This window comes from Callithrix jacchus, chromosome 6 (genome assembly GCF_049354715.1).
Source record: "Callithrix jacchus isolate 240 chromosome 6, calJac240_pri, whole genome shotgun sequence".
Lineage (NCBI taxonomy): Eukaryota > Metazoa > Chordata > Mammalia > Primates > Cebidae > Callithrix > Callithrix jacchus.
This window is the reverse complement of record NC_133507.1, coordinates 162,244,726-162,263,556: the sequence shown is the minus strand read 5'-3', so window position 1 is coordinate 162,263,556 and position 18,831 is coordinate 162,244,726. Positions and strand designations below refer to the sequence as shown.

At 59.5% G+C, this 18,831-nt stretch overlaps 1 protein-coding gene across 1 annotated transcript in view; it reads right to left on the bottom strand.

Annotated features, from left to right (window-relative positions):
- Positions 1–3,764: 3,764 nt before the first annotated feature.
- Positions 3,765–18,831, bottom strand: part of CROCC2 (ciliary rootlet coiled-coil, rootletin family member 2) — a 79,959-nt gene continuing 64,892 nt past the window's right edge. Inside the window, exons 28-32 of the mRNA XM_078329010.1 lie at positions 12,044–12,190; positions 11,560–11,667; positions 8,407–8,538; positions 7,286–7,420; positions 3,765–5,904 (exon numbers count right to left, since the gene is read on the bottom strand). Of these exons, the coding sequence (XP_078185136.1) occupies positions 5,818–5,904; positions 7,286–7,420; positions 8,407–8,538; positions 11,560–11,667; positions 12,044–12,190 (609 nt within the window). The 3' untranslated portion in view covers positions 3,765–5,817. The remainder of the gene's footprint in view (positions 5,905–7,285; positions 7,421–8,406; positions 8,539–11,559; positions 11,668–12,043; positions 12,191–18,831) is intronic.

Genomic DNA, 18,831 nt, shown 5'->3' with positions numbered 1-18,831 from the left:
TCAGGACCGTCAAGGCCTCCTGTCTCCAGAGGGAGGAACCAGAGAGGGCGTGGAATTGTAGAATCCCACCTTGAGGCTGTGAGAGTGAGAACCTGGGGAGAAGAGACCTGTCTGCACGCACAGACGCACACTCATTCACATGCATGGAGGCAGAACGTACATACACGGGGCCTCAGGAACATGCTTTAACCCCTTGATCAGCCTGGCCCTGGCCTCCTGGGCTGGGAGAGCTGCTCCCACCTCCTGCTGGCCTGGCACAGGCTGTGGGGTCAGGACAGGGCCCCATGCAGCAGCCTCAGGAACAGAGCAGCCAGGTATCACCGAGGTGGGAAGCAGGAAGAACACTTTTTTATCTGCTTTTCTCTAGAAAAACCTGGCAGCCCTCTTTTCGGTGCCTTTGGCGCTGGCTGGAAAGCCCTTCCTGTGGGTTTGTGAAGGTGGGAGGTGGTGGGATCTCTCTACAGAAGAGGCATTGCCATGGTGTGTGAGGCTTTGCCCCTCACTGGTGCTGGCCCTCCTCCTGCCTTGTCCCTACTCCCCATCCACCTCCCACCCAATGCTCCTCCTCTGCCCTCACAGCCCAGCCTGGTGCTGCCTCCCAGCCCGCTGCCCAGGCCACAGGCGCCCTCCTCGGCATGGCTGACCTCCTCTTGAGCACAAAAGACAGGGGCCGGGGGAATAACCCACTTCTGTGCTTGGTTTGGGTCAACTTGGAGGCAGGGCTGCCCAGGGCCCAGGGCACCTTAGGGCACACCGTGGCACTCAGTGGCTGCATCAAGAGGGGGCCTGTTTCTCCAGGCGGGTGGGCTGGTGGGCCTGACGGGGGTCTGCTGAGCAGCGTTTGGAAATGCTCAGGCCGGTTCTCGTCCCAGAGGGTCAGAGCTTGTGGCCTGGAGAGCGGCTGGAGGTGGGCCAGACCCTGTTCATGGCCACACTCCCTCGGGCACATACCCTGCTGACCAGCCAGAGCTCGTGGCCTGGAGAGTGGCTGGCGGTGGGCCAGACCCTGTTCATGGCCACACTCCCTCGGGCACGTAGCCTGCTGACCAGCCTCCGCTGTGCCCGTGCAGATGTTCAGCCGGGCCTGGTGAGCTGGGGGTTAACACAGGCCCTGCTGCTGCTGGGCATTCCTTTCATTAAAAAAAAAAACAGCACAACTCCGCAGGCAAAAAAGAAAACAAATGTTTTTTTCAGGTGCTAAAAATATTATCAGGAAATACTTTTCAGCAATGTGCTGTTTTAGGTTCCCCTCTGGACTCAAGGGCGCCTTGGTCTCTGCCACAGAAAATCCACATTTATCAAAACCAAAATTGTTTTATCAAGCAGGCTCATGTTCTGTGGCCAGGAAACCTGAGCCTCCCCAACCGGCCTGTGACATTTTAATTTAGGGCCTGAGTGTGTGTGCAGTTTAGATGGGGTGCCCTGGGAGCTGCCCTTGGGGTGGCCCAGGACTCGGGGCTCCACGATCCACGCAGGCCAAGAGGGGGGTGGTGCCCTCTCCAGCCTGCACCTGGTTGGCTGGGCCTGTTTGTCGGGTCCCCACAGGGTAGGGGTGGGAGATCCCAGGACCTGGGCTGCCAGGGGCAGGGGCTGGCTGGCTGTAGCTTACCCCTAACTTCCCTTCTCTCCCAGAAGTGGCAGGTGGAGCGCAGGTCCCCTGACCCAGAAGCCCCGACCCCAAATAAACATCCACGAGCTCCAGCATGAGGCCAGGAGCTCACAGGGGCCGAGGGCTGCCCACCTGCTCACCTGGTCACTGCGCTGTGTGGCTGGCTGTTGGTACCGAGGAGGGGGGTCTGTGACGCGGGCCCACACCTCCTCTTTTCGTGCACATGGAGCGGCACACGCCTTGACTTCCATGACAGGACCCCTGTGGTTGCTCTTCAGGAAACAGGGGGACCAGGGCTGACACTTCCTTCCCAGGATGCTCACGGCTGCGTGGGCTCAGGCTTCGGCTCTCCCTGTCCTGGGGGCGACCAGCCCCTACCTCCCATCGGCAGCATTATCCAGAGGGCCCGAGACAAAGCCCCATTCCCTGTGGGCTCTGGGACAGCAGGGACAGCAAGCCCATGGAAGGAGGGGTGCTCAGGCCTGGGGTCCTCTGATGCCCGGAGCTTCCGAAGTGACAAAACCATGCCCTGAGCCGTTTTTAATGATTTGGGAAAACTCTCACGGTATCGTGTGAAGCAAAAGTTTTTAAAAAGAGTCCTCCAAGGAGCACGCAGCCGTCCTGAGCACAGGTGTGCAGGGAGAGGAGGCACTGGGTGCCGCCTGAGGGGTTCTGCAGCTCAAGAATGGTGGAGGTGGTTACGTTCTCCTTTCTATGTGTCCCTGCTAGCTTTTTTTTTTTTTTTTTTGCAATTAATTCGAAACGTATGAATGTTTTGGAAGCGCAGATAAACAATGTTCTTGCCCCAGCTTTGGCCAACCGGAGCGTGTGCTTCCCTCACCCTGGGGTGCTCCAGAGGGCTGGGTTCATCTCCTGGGGCCCTGCACCCACCCTGCCTGGCCTGTTTGTGGGTGCTGCCGTCTGTTTTCCACAGGGCCCCTCCTCCAGTGCCCACCCCCCGGGGCCTTCATCTCCCATTTGTCCCCTCCCAGTGTTGGTCTGCAGTGCCGTCCTTGGATGCCTGCCAAGGGTGCTGTCCCCGCCCCGGGCACCTGAGGGCCTGTCAGAGCCTCCTGGCCAGAGGCCGGAGGGGCCCTCCAACAGCCCCGATGCCTCACATTCCTCGGCGAGCCTCAGGGTGGCAGGAATCCGAAGGGATTTTGTGTTCTGTCTCAGACCGGAGCCGGGCCTCTGCCTGCATCCCCGCCTTGTGTGGGGGAGGGTCTCCTGGCTTTCAGAAACCCGGGGCACATGTATCCCCTCTGCCCACCGGAGAGGGCAGGCAGAGGAAGAGTCAGACTGTGGAGGCCTCTGAGGCCACAGGCCTATGTGTGGCTCTAGCTCCATGAGGTGGCTCTGGGGGTCCATACCCACCTCTGAGTTCTCACTGATGGGTTCCAGAGGCAGACCCTCCCCTTAGGAGCACCATGGATCTGTGCTGCCTCTACCAGGCTGGCCTCAGGGGCTGCTTCCTCGAGTACCCTGGGCCCGCTGGACCATGGCCTCAGCTGCTCTGCAGGCTGGGGATGGCAGCAGGGAGATGGAGGTGGCAGTCCCAGAGCCGAAGCTGCTACAGGTGAAAAACCTCCACCGTTAGCTGAGTGCTCTGGCCTCAGCCTGGGCGATACTTCACGTAGGACACACCATGGCCCTCTGGGGGTGAGGCCATCCCACTTTATGGATGGAAAACCAAAACCTTAGGAAGCTGTCCAGGGCTGCACAGCTGGTGGGGTCACAGCTGGGCTGGGCTGGAGGCTGGCTGCTGTGGGCCATGCACGGACATTTCCCCTCAACTCTGGGGAGGGCGTGGGAAGGGGTCCAGCCCCCCTTCTAACTCCAGCCCCCCTCCCTTGGCCTTGCCTCTACGAAGGGGCAGGAGGATCCCAGCATCTGGGACATGCCCTCTGGTTAATACAGCTCTGCCCGCCCCCTCACTGGGCAGATGGGTCTGGGGTGAGGCCAGTGGAGCGGGAGCCTCGGCCCGGGCTGTGGGGTCCCTGGGCCTGACCCCTCCTGTCAACCTCATGCAGCCTCGTCCCACAGCCCGGCTTCCTCCTCATCTGCAAACCGGGTGCTCAAAGGGCCACTGCGAGAACAGAGGGAGAGGCCTCCAAGCCCCAGCTTGGTTCTCAGTGATGGTGAGACCTGGACAGGCTGAAGACAGTGCCAGTGTATTTCCACTACGAACAGCCTCTTTTCCAAAGACATGCCTTCGTGCTGAGGCAGTGAAAACAGCGTCTCCTGTGCTGATTTAACTATTTGTTAAGATTCACAGTTCTCAGGCCCCCATGTGCATTTCAAATGTTCCCCATGAGCAGCCAGGGCAAGGAAGGTCCTGAAACTGGGAGAGTGAGCTGTCTACGACGCTGAGAAATCACCCGGGACCCTCCCACCTGCAGTGCGTTCCCTTCCTCGAGGCCAGCCAGCCACATTAGGCACCTCCCCTGTGCTCCGAGCTTCAGTCCCCTTGGGTGCTGCAGGGATGCAAAGTGGGAGGCGTGGCCACCGCAGCCCTGGGGACACACAGGGGCTCCCCCTGCCCGGGGCTGGAGGGGCCAATGCTGTCTCCATCCTGCAATGAGAACCTTGAGGTTCCAGTGCTCCCTCCCACCTGGCCATCCCTCAGGTCCTTCTGCTGGGCTGCAGAGTGGGAGGCCCCCTCCATGAGGAGACTGTGGATGGAGAGGGAGGAAGGGAAGGGACATACCCACTGAGCACCACACACCGCCTCTCAGTGACCCTCCACCTGCCATCTGGCAGAGCGCTCTCCAGCAGTGGGGGCAGGCTGCCTGCTGTCCTCCACCCTTGACTGGCCACAACAGGGGGTGGACCCGCTGCCACCACCGACTCTTCCTTTCCCGGAGTAACCTCTGCTCATGGGTCACCAAGCTCTTCCCCCACAGCCCAGGCTGAACCTCAGAACCCTCAACACAGCCACCAGCTGTGGACCTCAGGCAGAGGTGCCAGGCAGGAAGAGCCCCCCGCCCACCTCTCTTTAGCGCTGGGTTTTGCACAATTCACAGCATGTGGTAACTCCATTACTAAATCCACCAGAAAGCCAGGTGTGCCAGGACACACTCTTTTAAGTCCCTGAGTGATCTTGAAATAGACACTGTTGCCCATTTGGCCACGGCTCACGGTGACTGCCATGCGGTGGGTGCTGGGAGCCTCTGGCCTTGCACCCCTAGGCCAGCGTCCTTGCGGCTGGGATGGGCCCTGTGCACATGCAGGGATTCACTGGGCTGGCTGGTGCCCCGCGGATATCACAGATGACCAGCTGTAAAGCAGGAGGCGCTTTGGAGGGGAGAACAGGCCACTCTGAGCAATGGTGGTGGAGGTGAGGCATGCAGATGCCTGCAGGTGGCCCACGCCACGTGGCCAAGATGGCCACCTGGGTCTCAGAGGCAGCCTGGCCGGAGTCCCGCCGGACGGTTCCCAGCGTTTCTAGGCCAGGAAGACGGGAAGCTCTGTAACAGCTTTCAGTGTGACACTCCCCTGCTTTTGGCGGCCAGTGAGTCACGGGGACTTGAACTGAGTCACTTCAGCCACCTGCCACCGTGACAGCCGAAGTTCCTGGATTCGGAGGCTCCAGCCGCTGGGCGTGGGGCTGTGGTGGCTGGCCTTGCAGGACATTCTGTTTTTGGCTCTGGCCGGTGGAAATGTTTTCCACGTGTTTTCCCGTGTTTACGGAGCCGAGGGCACGGAATGAAGCCGGGGAAGCCGGCCTGACAGGGCCTGGCCCGGGGGTCTGGCCAGACCAGCTCCTCTGAAGAGGAAACGGAGTGCCAGGTGGGGGCAGGCTGTGGGGACGCCAGGCAGGGGCGGGCTGTGGGGATGCCAGGTGGGGACAGGCTGTGAGGGCACCCAAGCCCCTGCTGTCTGCTGGAGGGGAAGGGGATGTTGGAGGTGAGTAACCTGCAGTGTGGTGGAGGAGCTCTGTGGTCAGTAGGCTCAGAGTGTGCCGCTGGCTGCCTGGGGCCCCTGGGGAGTGAGTGGTGGCCGGGTGGTGGCTGCCCGCACACTGTGCTTTCTGGTGGCATCATGCCCACCCCGTTTGAGCTTTGTCCCTCTTATGCAGAGCACGAGGCACTGGTTTTCCCCACAGTGGTTCCCCCAGCAGCCTGGGGCCTCCAGCGCTTCCCCAGGGCCCCTGGCTGGTGAGGGCTGAGGCGGCCTGGATGAGGGCTGCTGGATGGTTTGCAGGGGGCTCACTGCCCTGCTGGGAGGTCCTGGCCGAGCTGTCCCTGCTGCTGCCACTGCACTTCCTGATCCAATTGCTCCTTCAGGCTGGCCACCTGGGGACAGGACAGTGGCTCCAGTCAGAGGGCAGGCGGCACGGCCAGGGCCCCAGGGCACAGCGGCATGGAGGGCTCTGTGACAGGAAGGGCTGGAGGCCACCGCCCACAGCTCCCGAGGAGAGGTGGCACGCATGGGACAGAAACATTAGGGGGACATCAGACTGACTGTCGCTGCCAGAGAGGGACGTGCAGTCCCGCGTCTTACCACGGTGGCCATCTACCCGCCCGTGGAGGGCTCAGGGTCATGGCCACTTTGCAACCCCGGCGGATGGGCTCTCTTCTGTTCCGGCAATGAAAGCACTCAGAACGGGGCAGGGCGCCGGCTCATGCCTGGAATCCCAGCACTTTGGGAGGCTGAGGCAAGCCTCCCAAACTCCCGAGGTCAGGAGCTCAAGACCAGCCTGGCCAACATGGTGAAACCCCATCTTTCACAAAATACACACACGAAAAAACCAGCCAGGTGTGGTGGTGGGCACCATTAATCCCAGATACTCTGCAGGCTGAGGCAGGAGAATCACTTGAACCCAGGAGGTGGAGGTTGCTGTGAGCTGAGATCACACCACTGCACTCCAGCCCGGGCAGCGGAGCAAGACTCAGTCTCAAAAAAAAAAAAAAAACCACACACACACACACACACAAAAAAAAACCAAACAAGCACTCAGGATGATAAGGAAATAAATGTCCTTTTTCTAACAAATTTAGCAAAAGTGCTTGGTAGTCAGGGACAGTAACTTGGGGACGACACTGGGCAGTCACGTCTCCTCCTGGGCCTCAGCCTCAGCTTCCTCATCTGTAAAATGCCCAGACAGCTCTAAGATCCTGACATTGCTGAGCTCCGAGGCTCCGAGGTTCAGCCTGAGGTCTGCCGCGGGTGCACGTGTGGGTCTGCAGTGCAGTACACACCCGAGCTGGCTATGCTTCCATTACCCATTCACTGCGCCCACCTCATCCCCACGTGCCACACGTGCCACACCGTCTTTCCTTCGTGACTCTGAAGGACAGGTGCAGGGGCCGCCTCTGCCATGACTGTGCATGCTGGGTGCTGTCAAAGCACCTCACATAGCAAAGCTCAGTCTCTCAGTGAGCCCCGACAGGAGCTGTTCTCCCCACCCCACTGTATAGACAGGGCAGTGGAGGCTGGGAGACGGTGGTGACCGGCCCCAGAATCTACACTCCACCTCCCAGTGAGGTGTGGGATAAACCTCATGCCCTCGAGAGCACAGAAGTGTGGGCAGTGCCCAGAGCAGGCCTGGAGCCCACTGACTGGCAGTGGAGAGTCCCTGTTGCTAGAAGATTCAAGCAGTCACCCCTACTGGGATTCCAGTCCTCCCCTTCCCTCCCTCTGCCCTCACCTGGGGGGCTGGGGTCCCGACTTTACCTGTCCCTCCAGGACCTCCATCCCATGCTGGTGGGTCCTTCCTTGGGCCTCCAGGGCCCCATGCAGATGCTCTGCCTCTGTGGCCAGCTCCCGCTGGCGCTGGGTGTGGGCCTGCTCCAGCTCTGCCATCTGGGCCTGGAGTGACAACTCAGGAATCTCACTGCTGTCTCTCCCCAAGGGCCACACAGAATCCCAGGGCCGGATGCCCCGGGGTGTTCCACCTGCCCTTGTCAGCCCCACTATCCTCTGCCGGGTGCTGGTCTTGGCCGAGACTGCCCAGCTGACATGGGGTCGGGGGCACACACCCAGCTGACGTGGGGTCGGGGGCACACACCCAGCAGACGTGGGGTCGGGGGCACACACCCAGCAGACGTGGGGTCGGGGGCACACACCCAGCTGACGTGGGGTCGGGGGCACACACCCAGCAGACGTGGGGTCGGGGGCACACAGCCAGCAGACGTGGGGTCGGGGGCACACACCCAGCAGACGTGGGGTCGGGGGCACACACCCAGCTGACGTGGGGTCGGGGGCACACACCCAGCAGACGGAGCCTCGAGTTTGGCTTTGGCTCGGCTGGAGACCAAGCCGCAGCCTCCAGGATGGGCTTAAAATCTGTTTTCATGGCATCCCAGGTTCCCTTTGGCTGGGCTGGGTGTCCTGAGGGCACTGGAGTTTCATTCTTGCCCATCCTGCCCCATTTCCTGCTGGTTTCTGAGGATGGGGGTATGTCCAGTGTGGAGAGGGAGAATGAAGCCCCTGAGGCCTCTTCTGTGGGTGTCAGGCCCCTAGGCCTCAGGGGATTTCTCCCCAACACAAGCAGGTGGTGGCCTCCAGCCCTGCCCCAGAGGCCTCTCTCACCTCCCTTGTCTGGCCCTTGTGCTGCTCTACAGAGCCCAGGCTGGGCTCCCACGGGGACTTCAGTGTCTCTGGAAGGGCAGGAGCCTTGGGTCCTGGTTCCGGCTCCATCACGTGCAGAAGATGGTCCAGCCACCCTCCCCCTATGTGTGCACGTATGAGACAGAGGTGCACCAGCCACCTGTCTGTATCTGACACCCTCCTGGATCCCACCCCAGGTCTGCCCCCAGGGCTGAGGTACGCAGAGCTCTGCTGGCCCAGCTGACCTGCAGCTGCTGATGCTGCCTCAGGGCTCCGTCCACCTCCTGGTGCAGGCTGTTCAGAGACTGGACCAGCTGCTCCTTCTCAGCCCCCAACCTCGCCACATCCTCCTCCCTCTTCAGCATCTCCTGCCCTGTCTGCAGAGAGCCCGGGAGGCAGAACCTGTGGCCTCCTGGCAGGGAATGAGGTCAGGCCAGCCCTCCTCTGGGAGCACAGGGTAACTTTGGGAAGGACTCTGAATTCCCCTAAGAGCTGGCAGGGTCAGGAAGGGCCAGGACCTTCCCTGGGCCAGGACCCCCGGCCTCACCCAGGTCTATCTGACATCTGCAGCCAGAGCGACACATTAAGGAGGAGCATGGGGCCAAGTCCCCATCCAGCTACGGACCAGCAGAGGTCCCCACCAACGTCCTCAATGGGGCACTGTCTACATCTCTTAAGGTGACATCTGAGGATCTACCCCGAAAACCTCTTCTCAGTGATCCTTCAGGCCTCATGAGCCATGATCCCTGCACCGTCTGGCACCTGCCTTCTGCGGCTGGCACTCGGGATCTGCTGAGCTCGTACAGGCACAGGCCCTGAGAACCAGGCACACTCGCTGCCTCAGTCCCAGCAAGCCTGTGGCACTGGCATCGCCCTCCCCCGGTCCGTCCTCCTTGCAGGCTGCAGGCTGCCCCAGTGAGCCCCCTCCTTAGTCACCCACTCCCCACCCCATGGGTACAGGTCAGGAGGGAGAAGCTGCAGGCTAAATATCAGGGAAGGTTACCCAGGAAACAGGCATTTTCTATGGGGAAGTTGGCAGGAAGTTTTGTTCCCTGGCGAGTGGGCTCTCTGGAGGAAAGGATTGAATTTAAGAGTTCTCGCTTACAGAGAGCAGCCCTGGAAGGGGGACAGTGTCCACCAGCCCCAGGCAGCCTGCTTCCAGCCCCCCAGACAGCCTACGGCATGTCTCATGGGTGGCTGGTGTGGATGGGATGCCATGATGTCACAGGCCCATTGGGCCAGCCAGGGGCTGAGGCAGGCTTGGAATCCAGGCCTGGCTCTCCATAGCAGGCTGCCTCCAGTCTCGGCCCCCAGGTCCTGCCTGCTGCCGCTGTGTCCTGGAGTGACAGGCCAGTCCTTTGTCGGCCCCACTGCCCTCTGTCGGGTGCTGGCTTGGCCCAGGATTGGGCAGCAGACCAGGGGCTCAGGGCACACGCTTAGCACACCACAAACCTGCCCTCTTGGCTTCGGGGCTGGGGCAGGCCTGGTTCCGGGCCCTGAGACAGAGGGGATAATTTGCCTGGGTAAAGTTAGTTACGGGGTCAGTGGTTGGAACTTTACAAAAAATAAGGGTTCCTTTCTTCTTCAGGGTTGAGAAAAACAGAGTCCCCCTGCACTGAAAAAGGAAGTCCTGTTTCTTTAAAAATCCAGTCACACTCCTGGAAGTGCATGTTATAAAGAAGAGAAAAGTGAAATCCAAAATCAATAAACGGCTGCATCCGGGTTTCCCCTCCGGAGACACCAATAAAGGGTTTATGGGTTTGTGGGTCCCTCACAGCTGACCTCCTGGAACTCATTAGCTGTTCCTTCTCTCCCCCTCCTCGGGCTCCAGGGACTCATGGCGGGCACTGTGCCCACAGCTGGCTCTGCGTCCTGGGCAGTGCTGTCACAACCAGGGCTGATGCATGCCCCCTGCTCCCCAACCCCCAGCAGCGTCCACAGGAGGCTCCAACACTCCTGGTTGGAGGTTTCGTGGCTCACGGCTGGGCCCTTTGGGAACAGCAGCAGGGGCTGGTGACTGGACCGCATTGGCTGGCCCTCTGTGGACAAGCTGGCCAGTGGCTTTTGTCACTGTCCTGTCCCCTGGGCAGGCTGGGCTGCAGGGCCTTGTGCAGGTGGCCGTGAGGCCATGGGAAGGGCTGCCTGCTCTGGGGTCCACCTGAGGCCTCAGAATCTGGCTTCTGCACTTCATAGATGGGACACTGACCTGCAGGGCCCAGCCCAGGAGATGCCATCCTCCCCTCCCCCATCCCGAGTGCCCATCTTCCTTCTGATGCCTCCTCTGGAGCCCTTCCCACTCTGGGCCCCTGCCTACTCCTGGATGGGGGCTGTGAGGGCATGAGGATCCTGGGCCCACAGCTGGTGCAGCCCGCTCTGTAGGTCCACGTGCCCACTCACTCTGCCCTCACCTGCCAGGTGGGGACCTGACTGCACCCGGCACCTGCTGTGGGGGCAGCGAGCCCCCCAGTGTGAGTGCCTGGGTGTGTGTGGAGTGCTCACAGAGGACAACAGGGCTGCCTCTCAGGTGATGGGGAAGGGTGCTGAACACAGCAGGTGCCAGCTTGGTGGGGTGGGGCTCCGAGGAGCTCTGCCTGGCTCCATTTCCTCTTCCTAGGGCTGTGTTTTCCCATCAGTCCAGCTGGCGCTGTGCACCCCTCATCTTCCCCCAGATGGCTCTGCTCCGTCTGAGTTCATGTGTGGGAGCCGGGTCCACGTGCACAGGGGCTGAGCTCAGTGGCCAGGATCACCGGATCACTCACCTGCCAGCAGAGCACCTCCGCCTGGCCTCACCTCTGCGGCCCACCCCTGGACACTGGGTCTACGTTTGTCTGACCTTCGGATCGGAAACCCTATCCTGCACCCTGACCTGCGTTGGGGGTGTGTGACAAGGCTGGGTGATGGCTGTCACTTCACCCCTTGACCGCTGATCTCCTGTCTCTCACTCTGTCTTTGGGGGCCCTACCCGGGAGCTCACTGGCCACTGTCTCGGCTTTGAGCTTTGGGGGGTTGGTGTTGGGCACCTCCACAGGCTGACCTGCCTGTTGCCCCAGCCACAGGGCACCCCGTCTCCGCCCCGAGCAGAGGCCTCTGGGGCCCAAGGGTGTGAGGTGTGTCAGGCCACTCGGCTTCCAGCGACACTGGAGACAAAGCCAGGGATTTGCCCCGACCCACGGTGCCTCCCCAGGGAGAGCCACGGCAGGCACACACGACACCACTGGCAGGGCTGTGGCTACCTGCAGGCGTCCTAACCCTGAGCTCAGGGCCACCCTGCTGGCAGTGAGGACACAGAAGCCTGCATGGGCCAGCGCCTCGCCCAGCTGCGCCGTGCAGACCCCACCAGGAGCTCCCTGCTCCTCTCCGAGGACCACCCGCCCCGCCCTCGGGCCGCTGCCGCCTACCTGTGTGAGCTGAGCCCGCGGTGCTGCCGTCTGCTCCTTCAGGGCGCACCTCTCCCGGTGCGCTTCAGCAGCCTCCTGCTGGCCACTGCGCTGAGGCTGCCAGAGCACCTGGGCGGAGGATGCTGGGGGTGGGCCAGGGGTTGGGAGGGCCCGAGTTTCTGAGAGTGGGTTGTTCCATCTAAGGCTGGCCCTGGCCTTAGCCTATTTTCTCCTAAACGGCATGTCCACAGCTGACTCCTACTGTGTGGCAAGAAATCCAGCCGCCTGACTCCGCATGGGCCCCTCCAGCCTCAGTTTCCCCAGCTGTCACCGGGGGACTGGATGGTGCCTGGGTCTCTGCAGGCCTGCACAGCTGCCTTCAGTATCTCTCTAGGCCTCCCTTCATGCTGAGGGGCTGATTCTGCAAAGGACCACCGGCCTCTTTCCTGTAGGCCTGTTCACTGCCTCCTGGTGACAGTGTACCCCGCCCTCCTGAGGCCCTCACCTGTCGCCGGGGCTCCAGTGATTCCTCGGCCTCCTGGCACCTGTGCTCCAAGCTGGTGAACTGCTCCTCCAGCAGCTTCCTCTTGGCCAGGCCTTGGCTGTGCCTCCTGCTCTCGTCAAGGGCCTGGCGCAGTGCATCCAGTTGCTCCTGGGGGAGGGAGACACGGGGCCCACCTGGAGACACCGGGTGTGTGGGGCCTGCAGGGAAACCTTACCTCAGGGCATCTGCCTAGACCGTCCCACAGGCCCATGTAGCTGGGATGAAAACAGCAAGAACTCGGTTAAGGACACGGTGAAAGGCATTGATCAGTGGTTGTGTCTGCAATGTGACGTCAAGGTGTGGACTCTCAGGAAGCCTGAGACAAAAGTCGGGGGGGCTCTGGCCCAGTGTGGGCAAAGGCTTGGGCTTGGCAGGTTCTCTGCTGTAACCGGTGGTCTCAGAGGGCACATCAGTGGCATCGTTGCCCTGCCTCCAGCCTTGGTGGCTCCCACTGCCCTTGGGATAAAGCCTGAGGTGACCCTCTCCCAGGCTCCTGGAGCCTGTTCAGCTCAGGCCCTGCTTGCCCCTTCTGCCATCACACTGTGTTCTCCTGCCTCAGCTCCCACCTGGGGACTTGGCTAGTCCCAAACTGAGCCCAGGAGCTCTGGAGTCCGGGAAGCTGGCATCGCCCATAATCCCCGCTGTGTTCCTCACCCCTGCACCCTCCTCTCAGCCCCTCTGCCTGCAGCCTGTCTAAACCACCTCCATCCACTCGGGACCAGTGACTGTCCTTCAGTTTCCTCTCTGTCCTCAGGCGCAGCCCAGGACAGCCTGAGGGCGCATTCACCTGAGTATCATCGGCCATGCCACTGCCTTGCTCTGGGGCTGTGGTGCTCCCAGCTGCCCCCGGGACGTGGACCTGGGACCTCACCACCATGCCAACCTCTTACACCTGCTGCCCTCTGCCCACAGCCTCCCCGCCTGGTGCCCCCACCCTATGGGGCCGCCTTCTCCTCCTGCTTGCAGGAATCTCAGCTCCCTGCCAGCCCAGGAGGGAGGATGTCACTGGTCGTGCCCCCTGAGCCCCAGAGCTGGCAGCTGTTGGGGCTTGAGCACCCCCAGATGTGTGAGGGAGCCTGCGAGGCATCGTCATTGGAAGCTTCTGGACTGCACGTTGGCCTGGTAAGGCCTTGGTGGGTCCCCAGCCCTTGCATCTTCCCAGGGTTTTGCAGAGAAATGGCCAGCTCCTTCTGAGGTGGCCACACTTTGAAAACACTGTTTTTTTTGGTCTGACGCTTTGTTACTTTAAAAAGGGAGAAGAAGGAAGACAATGCTTGCACCTAACATTGCGATGCTTCACCCTTCTGTGCAGTTTTGAAAATTATAGTTTTCTGTACAGTTTTCCAGTAGAAAAGCAGAAGTTTCCTTCAATATGGCTTAAGTATTTCATGGCAGTTTTGAGAGGTCCCAAACCTCTTGTAAGGACTCAGCTTTTATGGAATTTGAATGAACCGTAACAATTGAACGGTTCTCCTTTAATTCATAGCCGCAGGCAGTCCCAGCGAGTTGCTCTGATCTCTCCTGTCCTTTCAGCTCTAAATCCTGATGCTGTGTGAGAGGCAGGCTGGCAAAACCAACCTTGAAAACACGGGTTCAGCCTGACGGTTTAAGCAGCTGCAGGAAGGAACCGCAGCCCTTCTCACCCAGAGCTGAGTGGAGCTGAGTGCTCAGCGAGTCCGGGCTCCGGCGGCTCCCACCCCAGCGCCCAAGGAGGGGAGAGCCTGGGCTTGGAGCCAGAACGTGGGGCTCCAGTGTCAGTTTCCCCATCTGTGGCATGGGTATGGTGCAGTCTCACGGGGTCTCGCTGGGACAAAAAGAAGGCTGGGGCCGGGCGCAGTGGCTCATGCCTGTGATCCCAGCACTTTGGGAGGCCGAGGTGGGCGGATCACCTGAGGTCAGGAGTTTGAGACCAGCCTGGCCAACATGGTGAAACCCTGTTTCTACTTAAAATACAAAAAATTAGCCGGCCGTGATGGCGCACGCCTGTAATCCCAGCTACTTGGGAGGCGGAGGCAGGAGTCGCTTGAACCTGGGAGGCAGAGGTTGCGGTGAGCTGAGACTGCACCACTGCACTCCGGCCTGGGCAACCAGAGTGAAACTCCATCTCAAAAAAAAAGAAAAGAAGAAGACAAAGAAGGCTGGGAGCATGCTGTGGACTCTGGGAGGCCCCCGGGGAGACTGTAACGAATGAAGGGCTTGCATGGAAGGCTGGGCGTGAAGGCTGGGAAATATCTGCACGTGAGCAGAAGGGACAAAGCTCTCATGAAGTGTCCTGCCGGCTGCACAGAGCAGGGCGGAGCCTGCCACCAACACCCTCCAAAGCCGTCCTTCGTGCTCTTGGAACTGGGGTCCTCAGCCTGATACCTGTTTATCCACCGGGCGACGTTGGGCCCATTCGGTTATCCACTGGCAGGTCCCCTGGAGTCCCTGCACCGGCGAGCTGCCAATCCTGCCCTCAGGCCAGTCACTGGGCGAATGAGCTCTGGACAGTCCTCAGATACGAGGGGGTCGGAGCCCTTCTTGCCACACAGTGGGACGCTGGGGCCAGACCGAGGGCAGGGTCTGTGCCAGTTTGTGGCGGCAAGGCCCCCTCTCGGCTCAGGCCTGCCCGCTGCCTGCCTGTCCTGCCAGCCCCTCCTGCTTGGACCCTACCGGCTTTAGAGCCTGTTGTACTATTCATTTTCAAAATATTCTTGGAAAATCGTAAAAGTCTGCCCTTTCCCGTAAAGTTTGCAGTCAGCTTGTCCAGTATTCCTCTAAACACAACAGAAACAAATAGACAAAACCAAACCATCAACCAGCAGACAACTGACAAAGCAGGAGCACGAATGAAGACCCGCCCAGAAGCCGGTCACCCCCCAAAGCCACAACAACCAGCAGACAAGTGACAGAGCAGGAGCACGAATGAAGACCCGCCCAGAAGCCGGTCACCCCCCAAAGCCACAGCCCCGCCAGGGAGGCGACGTGAGCAACAGCAGCGGCAGAAACGCACACTCATGCATTCAAATAACCCTCACACTCAAGAAGAAATGAAGACGGAAACCTCTAGAAAACTGGTAAAAAGGGAACGAACTCACATCAAAAGATGCTGCAGCACATCCCAAACCACAATTAGGGAAAATGGGATCATTGAAACGCTCCTGCTGTGAGAAGGGAAAGCCCCCCCCCACACACACATTATGTATTCCTTTCAAGAAACTGGAAAAATTACAACGAAAAAGATTTAAAAAGAGAGTACTGGCTGGGCGTGGTGGCTCACACCTGTAATCCTGGCACTTTGGGAGGCCAAGGTAGGTGCATCCTGTGAGCTCAGGAGTTTGCGACCAGCCTGGGCAACATGGTTTAACACCATTTCTACAAGAAGTACAAAAGTTAGCCAGACGCAGTGGCATGTGCCTGTAGTACCAGCCACTGAAGAGGCTGAGGTGGGAGGACCGCTGGAGCCCAGGAGGTGGAGGCTGCAGTGAGCCGGAATCACGCCATTGCACTCCAGCCTGGCAGACAGGGCCAGACCCTCAAAGGAATAAATAAAATAAAAAATAAGCTAAGACTAAAAATAGAGTGTTAATAGAAATAAAAGCTGAAATCAGTAAACTAGACAAAAATGAAATGAGATCAATTGATTCTCTGAAAACAGGAATAAAACATGAACTGTTGGCAAGTCAGATGAAGGGAGAGAAACGAGCCTCCAACACGAAGGACAGAAACAGATGAAACTCCGCATGTAAATGAGGCACGACTACGCACGGAGAGCAGGTGTGCCTGCCGGGAAGACACGTGTTACGGGGGTGATGCCAGGGTCCTTGGCAATGCACCGGACGTGTGAGATGAGTGACGCTCCCACAGGGCAGAACTGACCCGAGAAGAAATGGAAAACAAAAACAGACCTTTGACAGAAAAGAGACGGAAAGGGAATGAAAGTGCACTCTTTACCATGACAGGAGCTGCTGAGCAGGTACCGGGAGGGTCAATGAACCTTTCAAGAAAAGTGATTTTGAGCATTCCAGGTGGTAGAAAATACGGAAAGCCCACCAATTCATTTTATAAAATAATCGAATTTTCTTAACACAAATAACTTTGAAAAGTATGTCACCAAAAAGGAATTATAGATGCAAAAATTCTTGACAAAGCACTGAGAATAATCAGTTCCGACCGTGGCTCAGTGTCCGCCTGCCGGCCCCTGGCTGCTCTGCTGGCTTTGTGTATGTGTGTACCCTGGAAACTTCTAGAACCTGTGAATGATGCTGAGTTTGGCCCCCACAGGCAGGTGAACTGCAGGGCTGGCACTGGGGACGTGGGAGCTGGTGGGGTGGATGTGGCACGTGGGCACAGTGGGGGAAGGAGGCCTGGGCAAGAGTCCAAGGATGCCATGAGCTCTCCTGAGCTGTGACCGGGTGCCAATCCGAGGGTGGCAGGGGGCCTTTCTGAGCAGGCATGGGGCTGTGGGTGACACTGGGCGAGTGCCAGGCCTCCCACCTGCTTGGCGGCCTGGCCAGCTGCTTGGGCACTGCTGCTGCATTCAATGCATGTCCTGGCGCGGTGGGCTGGCCCTGCACGGCTGTTCTATCGAATTCCCAGGGTAGCCTTGGAAACGGGGAGGGATGTGCTTTCAAACAGAATCTTACTGTTTGCATAGCACAGCCTACCATTTAATTAGAAAAATACGTTTTTAATTAACTTTCTCTTGACAAACACATTGGCTTATGTGAAACGGGGGAAAAAATCGACCCATGAAAGTGAGAGAAGTGTGTCAAATGCAGAGTCGGCTCTAGACTGTGCCTGGGGCTTCGGCAGAGCCAGGAGAGGCGCCAGGCCTGCCCCGAGGGACCCCCGGCTCGGCAAGGGCGCGGGGCAGCAGGGAGCGTGGCTGTCTTCCCAGCTCCCTGGCCGGCTAGAAACATTTCAACCCTGAGCTCTCCGCCTGGCTTTGCCAAGTGTCAAAAGCGGGGCCTCTGGTGAGGTGGCGACTTAGGTGTGTCTGAATCCAGACACCCACCACAATGACCAATAGATTACAAAACGTTGGCAAAAACTTCTTCTCAGAGCTGGAGACCAGGGACTTGGAGGGCTCCTGAGGGCAGATGAAACCAGCTTGGCCTAAAAAAAGGTGAGATGGTCACAGCCAGAATTATAAGAAAACACTGACACCGTAATGATAGAGTTTAGCACATATCACTGAAATACTTGAGCCAATTCTAGACTGAGCAGAAAAGTGCATATGGACTAGGATCTGATAAATATCAGAGGCATCCTCTGCACTCACGTGTGGAGACCTGAAGTGGAACTCCCCATACCCTGGCTCAGAATGGGGAGGGCTGCAGGGAGCTACAGGGGACCACGTCAGGGAAGAGGGTTGCTGTGGCTGGGGGGCCCAGGGAGCCCTCCGTCCCTGCCAGGCAAGCAGCTGAGGAGGTAAGGATGCCACCACGACCCTGCACCAGAGAGCACCCCCACTGCCCCCCGACACTTCAGCACCAGAGAGCACCCCCACTGCACCCCTGACACTTCAGCACCAGAGAGCACCCCCACTGCCCCCCGACACTTCAGCACCAGAGCACCCCCACTGCCCCAGAGAGCACCCCCACTGCCCCAGAGAGCACCCCCACTGCCCCCCGACACTTCAGCACCAGAGAGCACCCCCACTGCCCCCTGACACTTCAGCACCAGAGAGCAACCCCACTGCCCCCCGACACTTCAGCACCAGAGAGCACCCCCACTGCCCCAGAGAGCACCCCCACTTCCCCCCGACACTTCAGCACCAGAGCACCCCCACTGCCCCAGAGAGCACCCCCACTGCCCCCAGACACTTCAGCACCAGAGAGCACCCCCACTGCCTCAGAGAGCACCCCCATTGCCCCCCGACACTTCAGCACCAGAGAGCACCCCCACTGCCCCCTGCACACTTCAGCACCAGAGAGCACCCCCACTGCCCCAGAGAGCACCCCCACTGCCCCCTGAATACTTCAGCACCAGAGAGCACCCCCACTGCCCCCCCCACACACACTTCAGGAAAAGAGCAGCTCTGGGAGGGCTGGAATGCCACTGCTGGCTCCCCACACGCCCCCACAGCTCCCTGTGGCTGCGGGATCTTGGAACCCTTCTCTCTGCCTTTCCTTTGAGCCTGAGATATGTGGCTGGGGACACATAAGTCCCTAATGGGCCCCTCTCCACTCCCAGCTTCGGACAAGGCCAGGACTCCCTTCTTCAAAGACACGCAAAGGAAAAACCATCACAAAAGTAGCATCCACTGTGGTTCCAGAAAATAAAGTTGATCCGAGGAATCGGATTCGAGAGTCTCTAGGGAAACAGAGAAGCCACTGACACGCATCAGAAGACGGTAACTGGCGTTCCCCGGGCGAGGCTGGGGCAGGCGGCTCGAGGGGCACAGCCTGAGGTGAAAACTCCGGCCGTCCAGGCCGCCCTGAGGGCAGCAGCAGAGGCGATGAGGCAGGTGTGAGACGTGAAATTCTCCTAGGACTTGGGGAGATGGAGATGAGGAGACATTCAAGTCTGAAGCCAGGAGGACAGGCCCAGGGGTCAGGGACGGGGCGCTGAGGGTTCCAGGTGGAGGGAGAAGGAGAGTTTTTTTTTTTTTAACAGTGGGAGGAAACTCTATAAACAGAAGGTAGATTTCCTTCTGCAAGTGGGGAGGGGTTCCTGGGTAGGTAAAAACACTGAGAGGGGCCGACACGCCCATATTTTTGTGACATTTTTGAATTTCAAAGACACGGAGGCGTCGGGCTGCCACT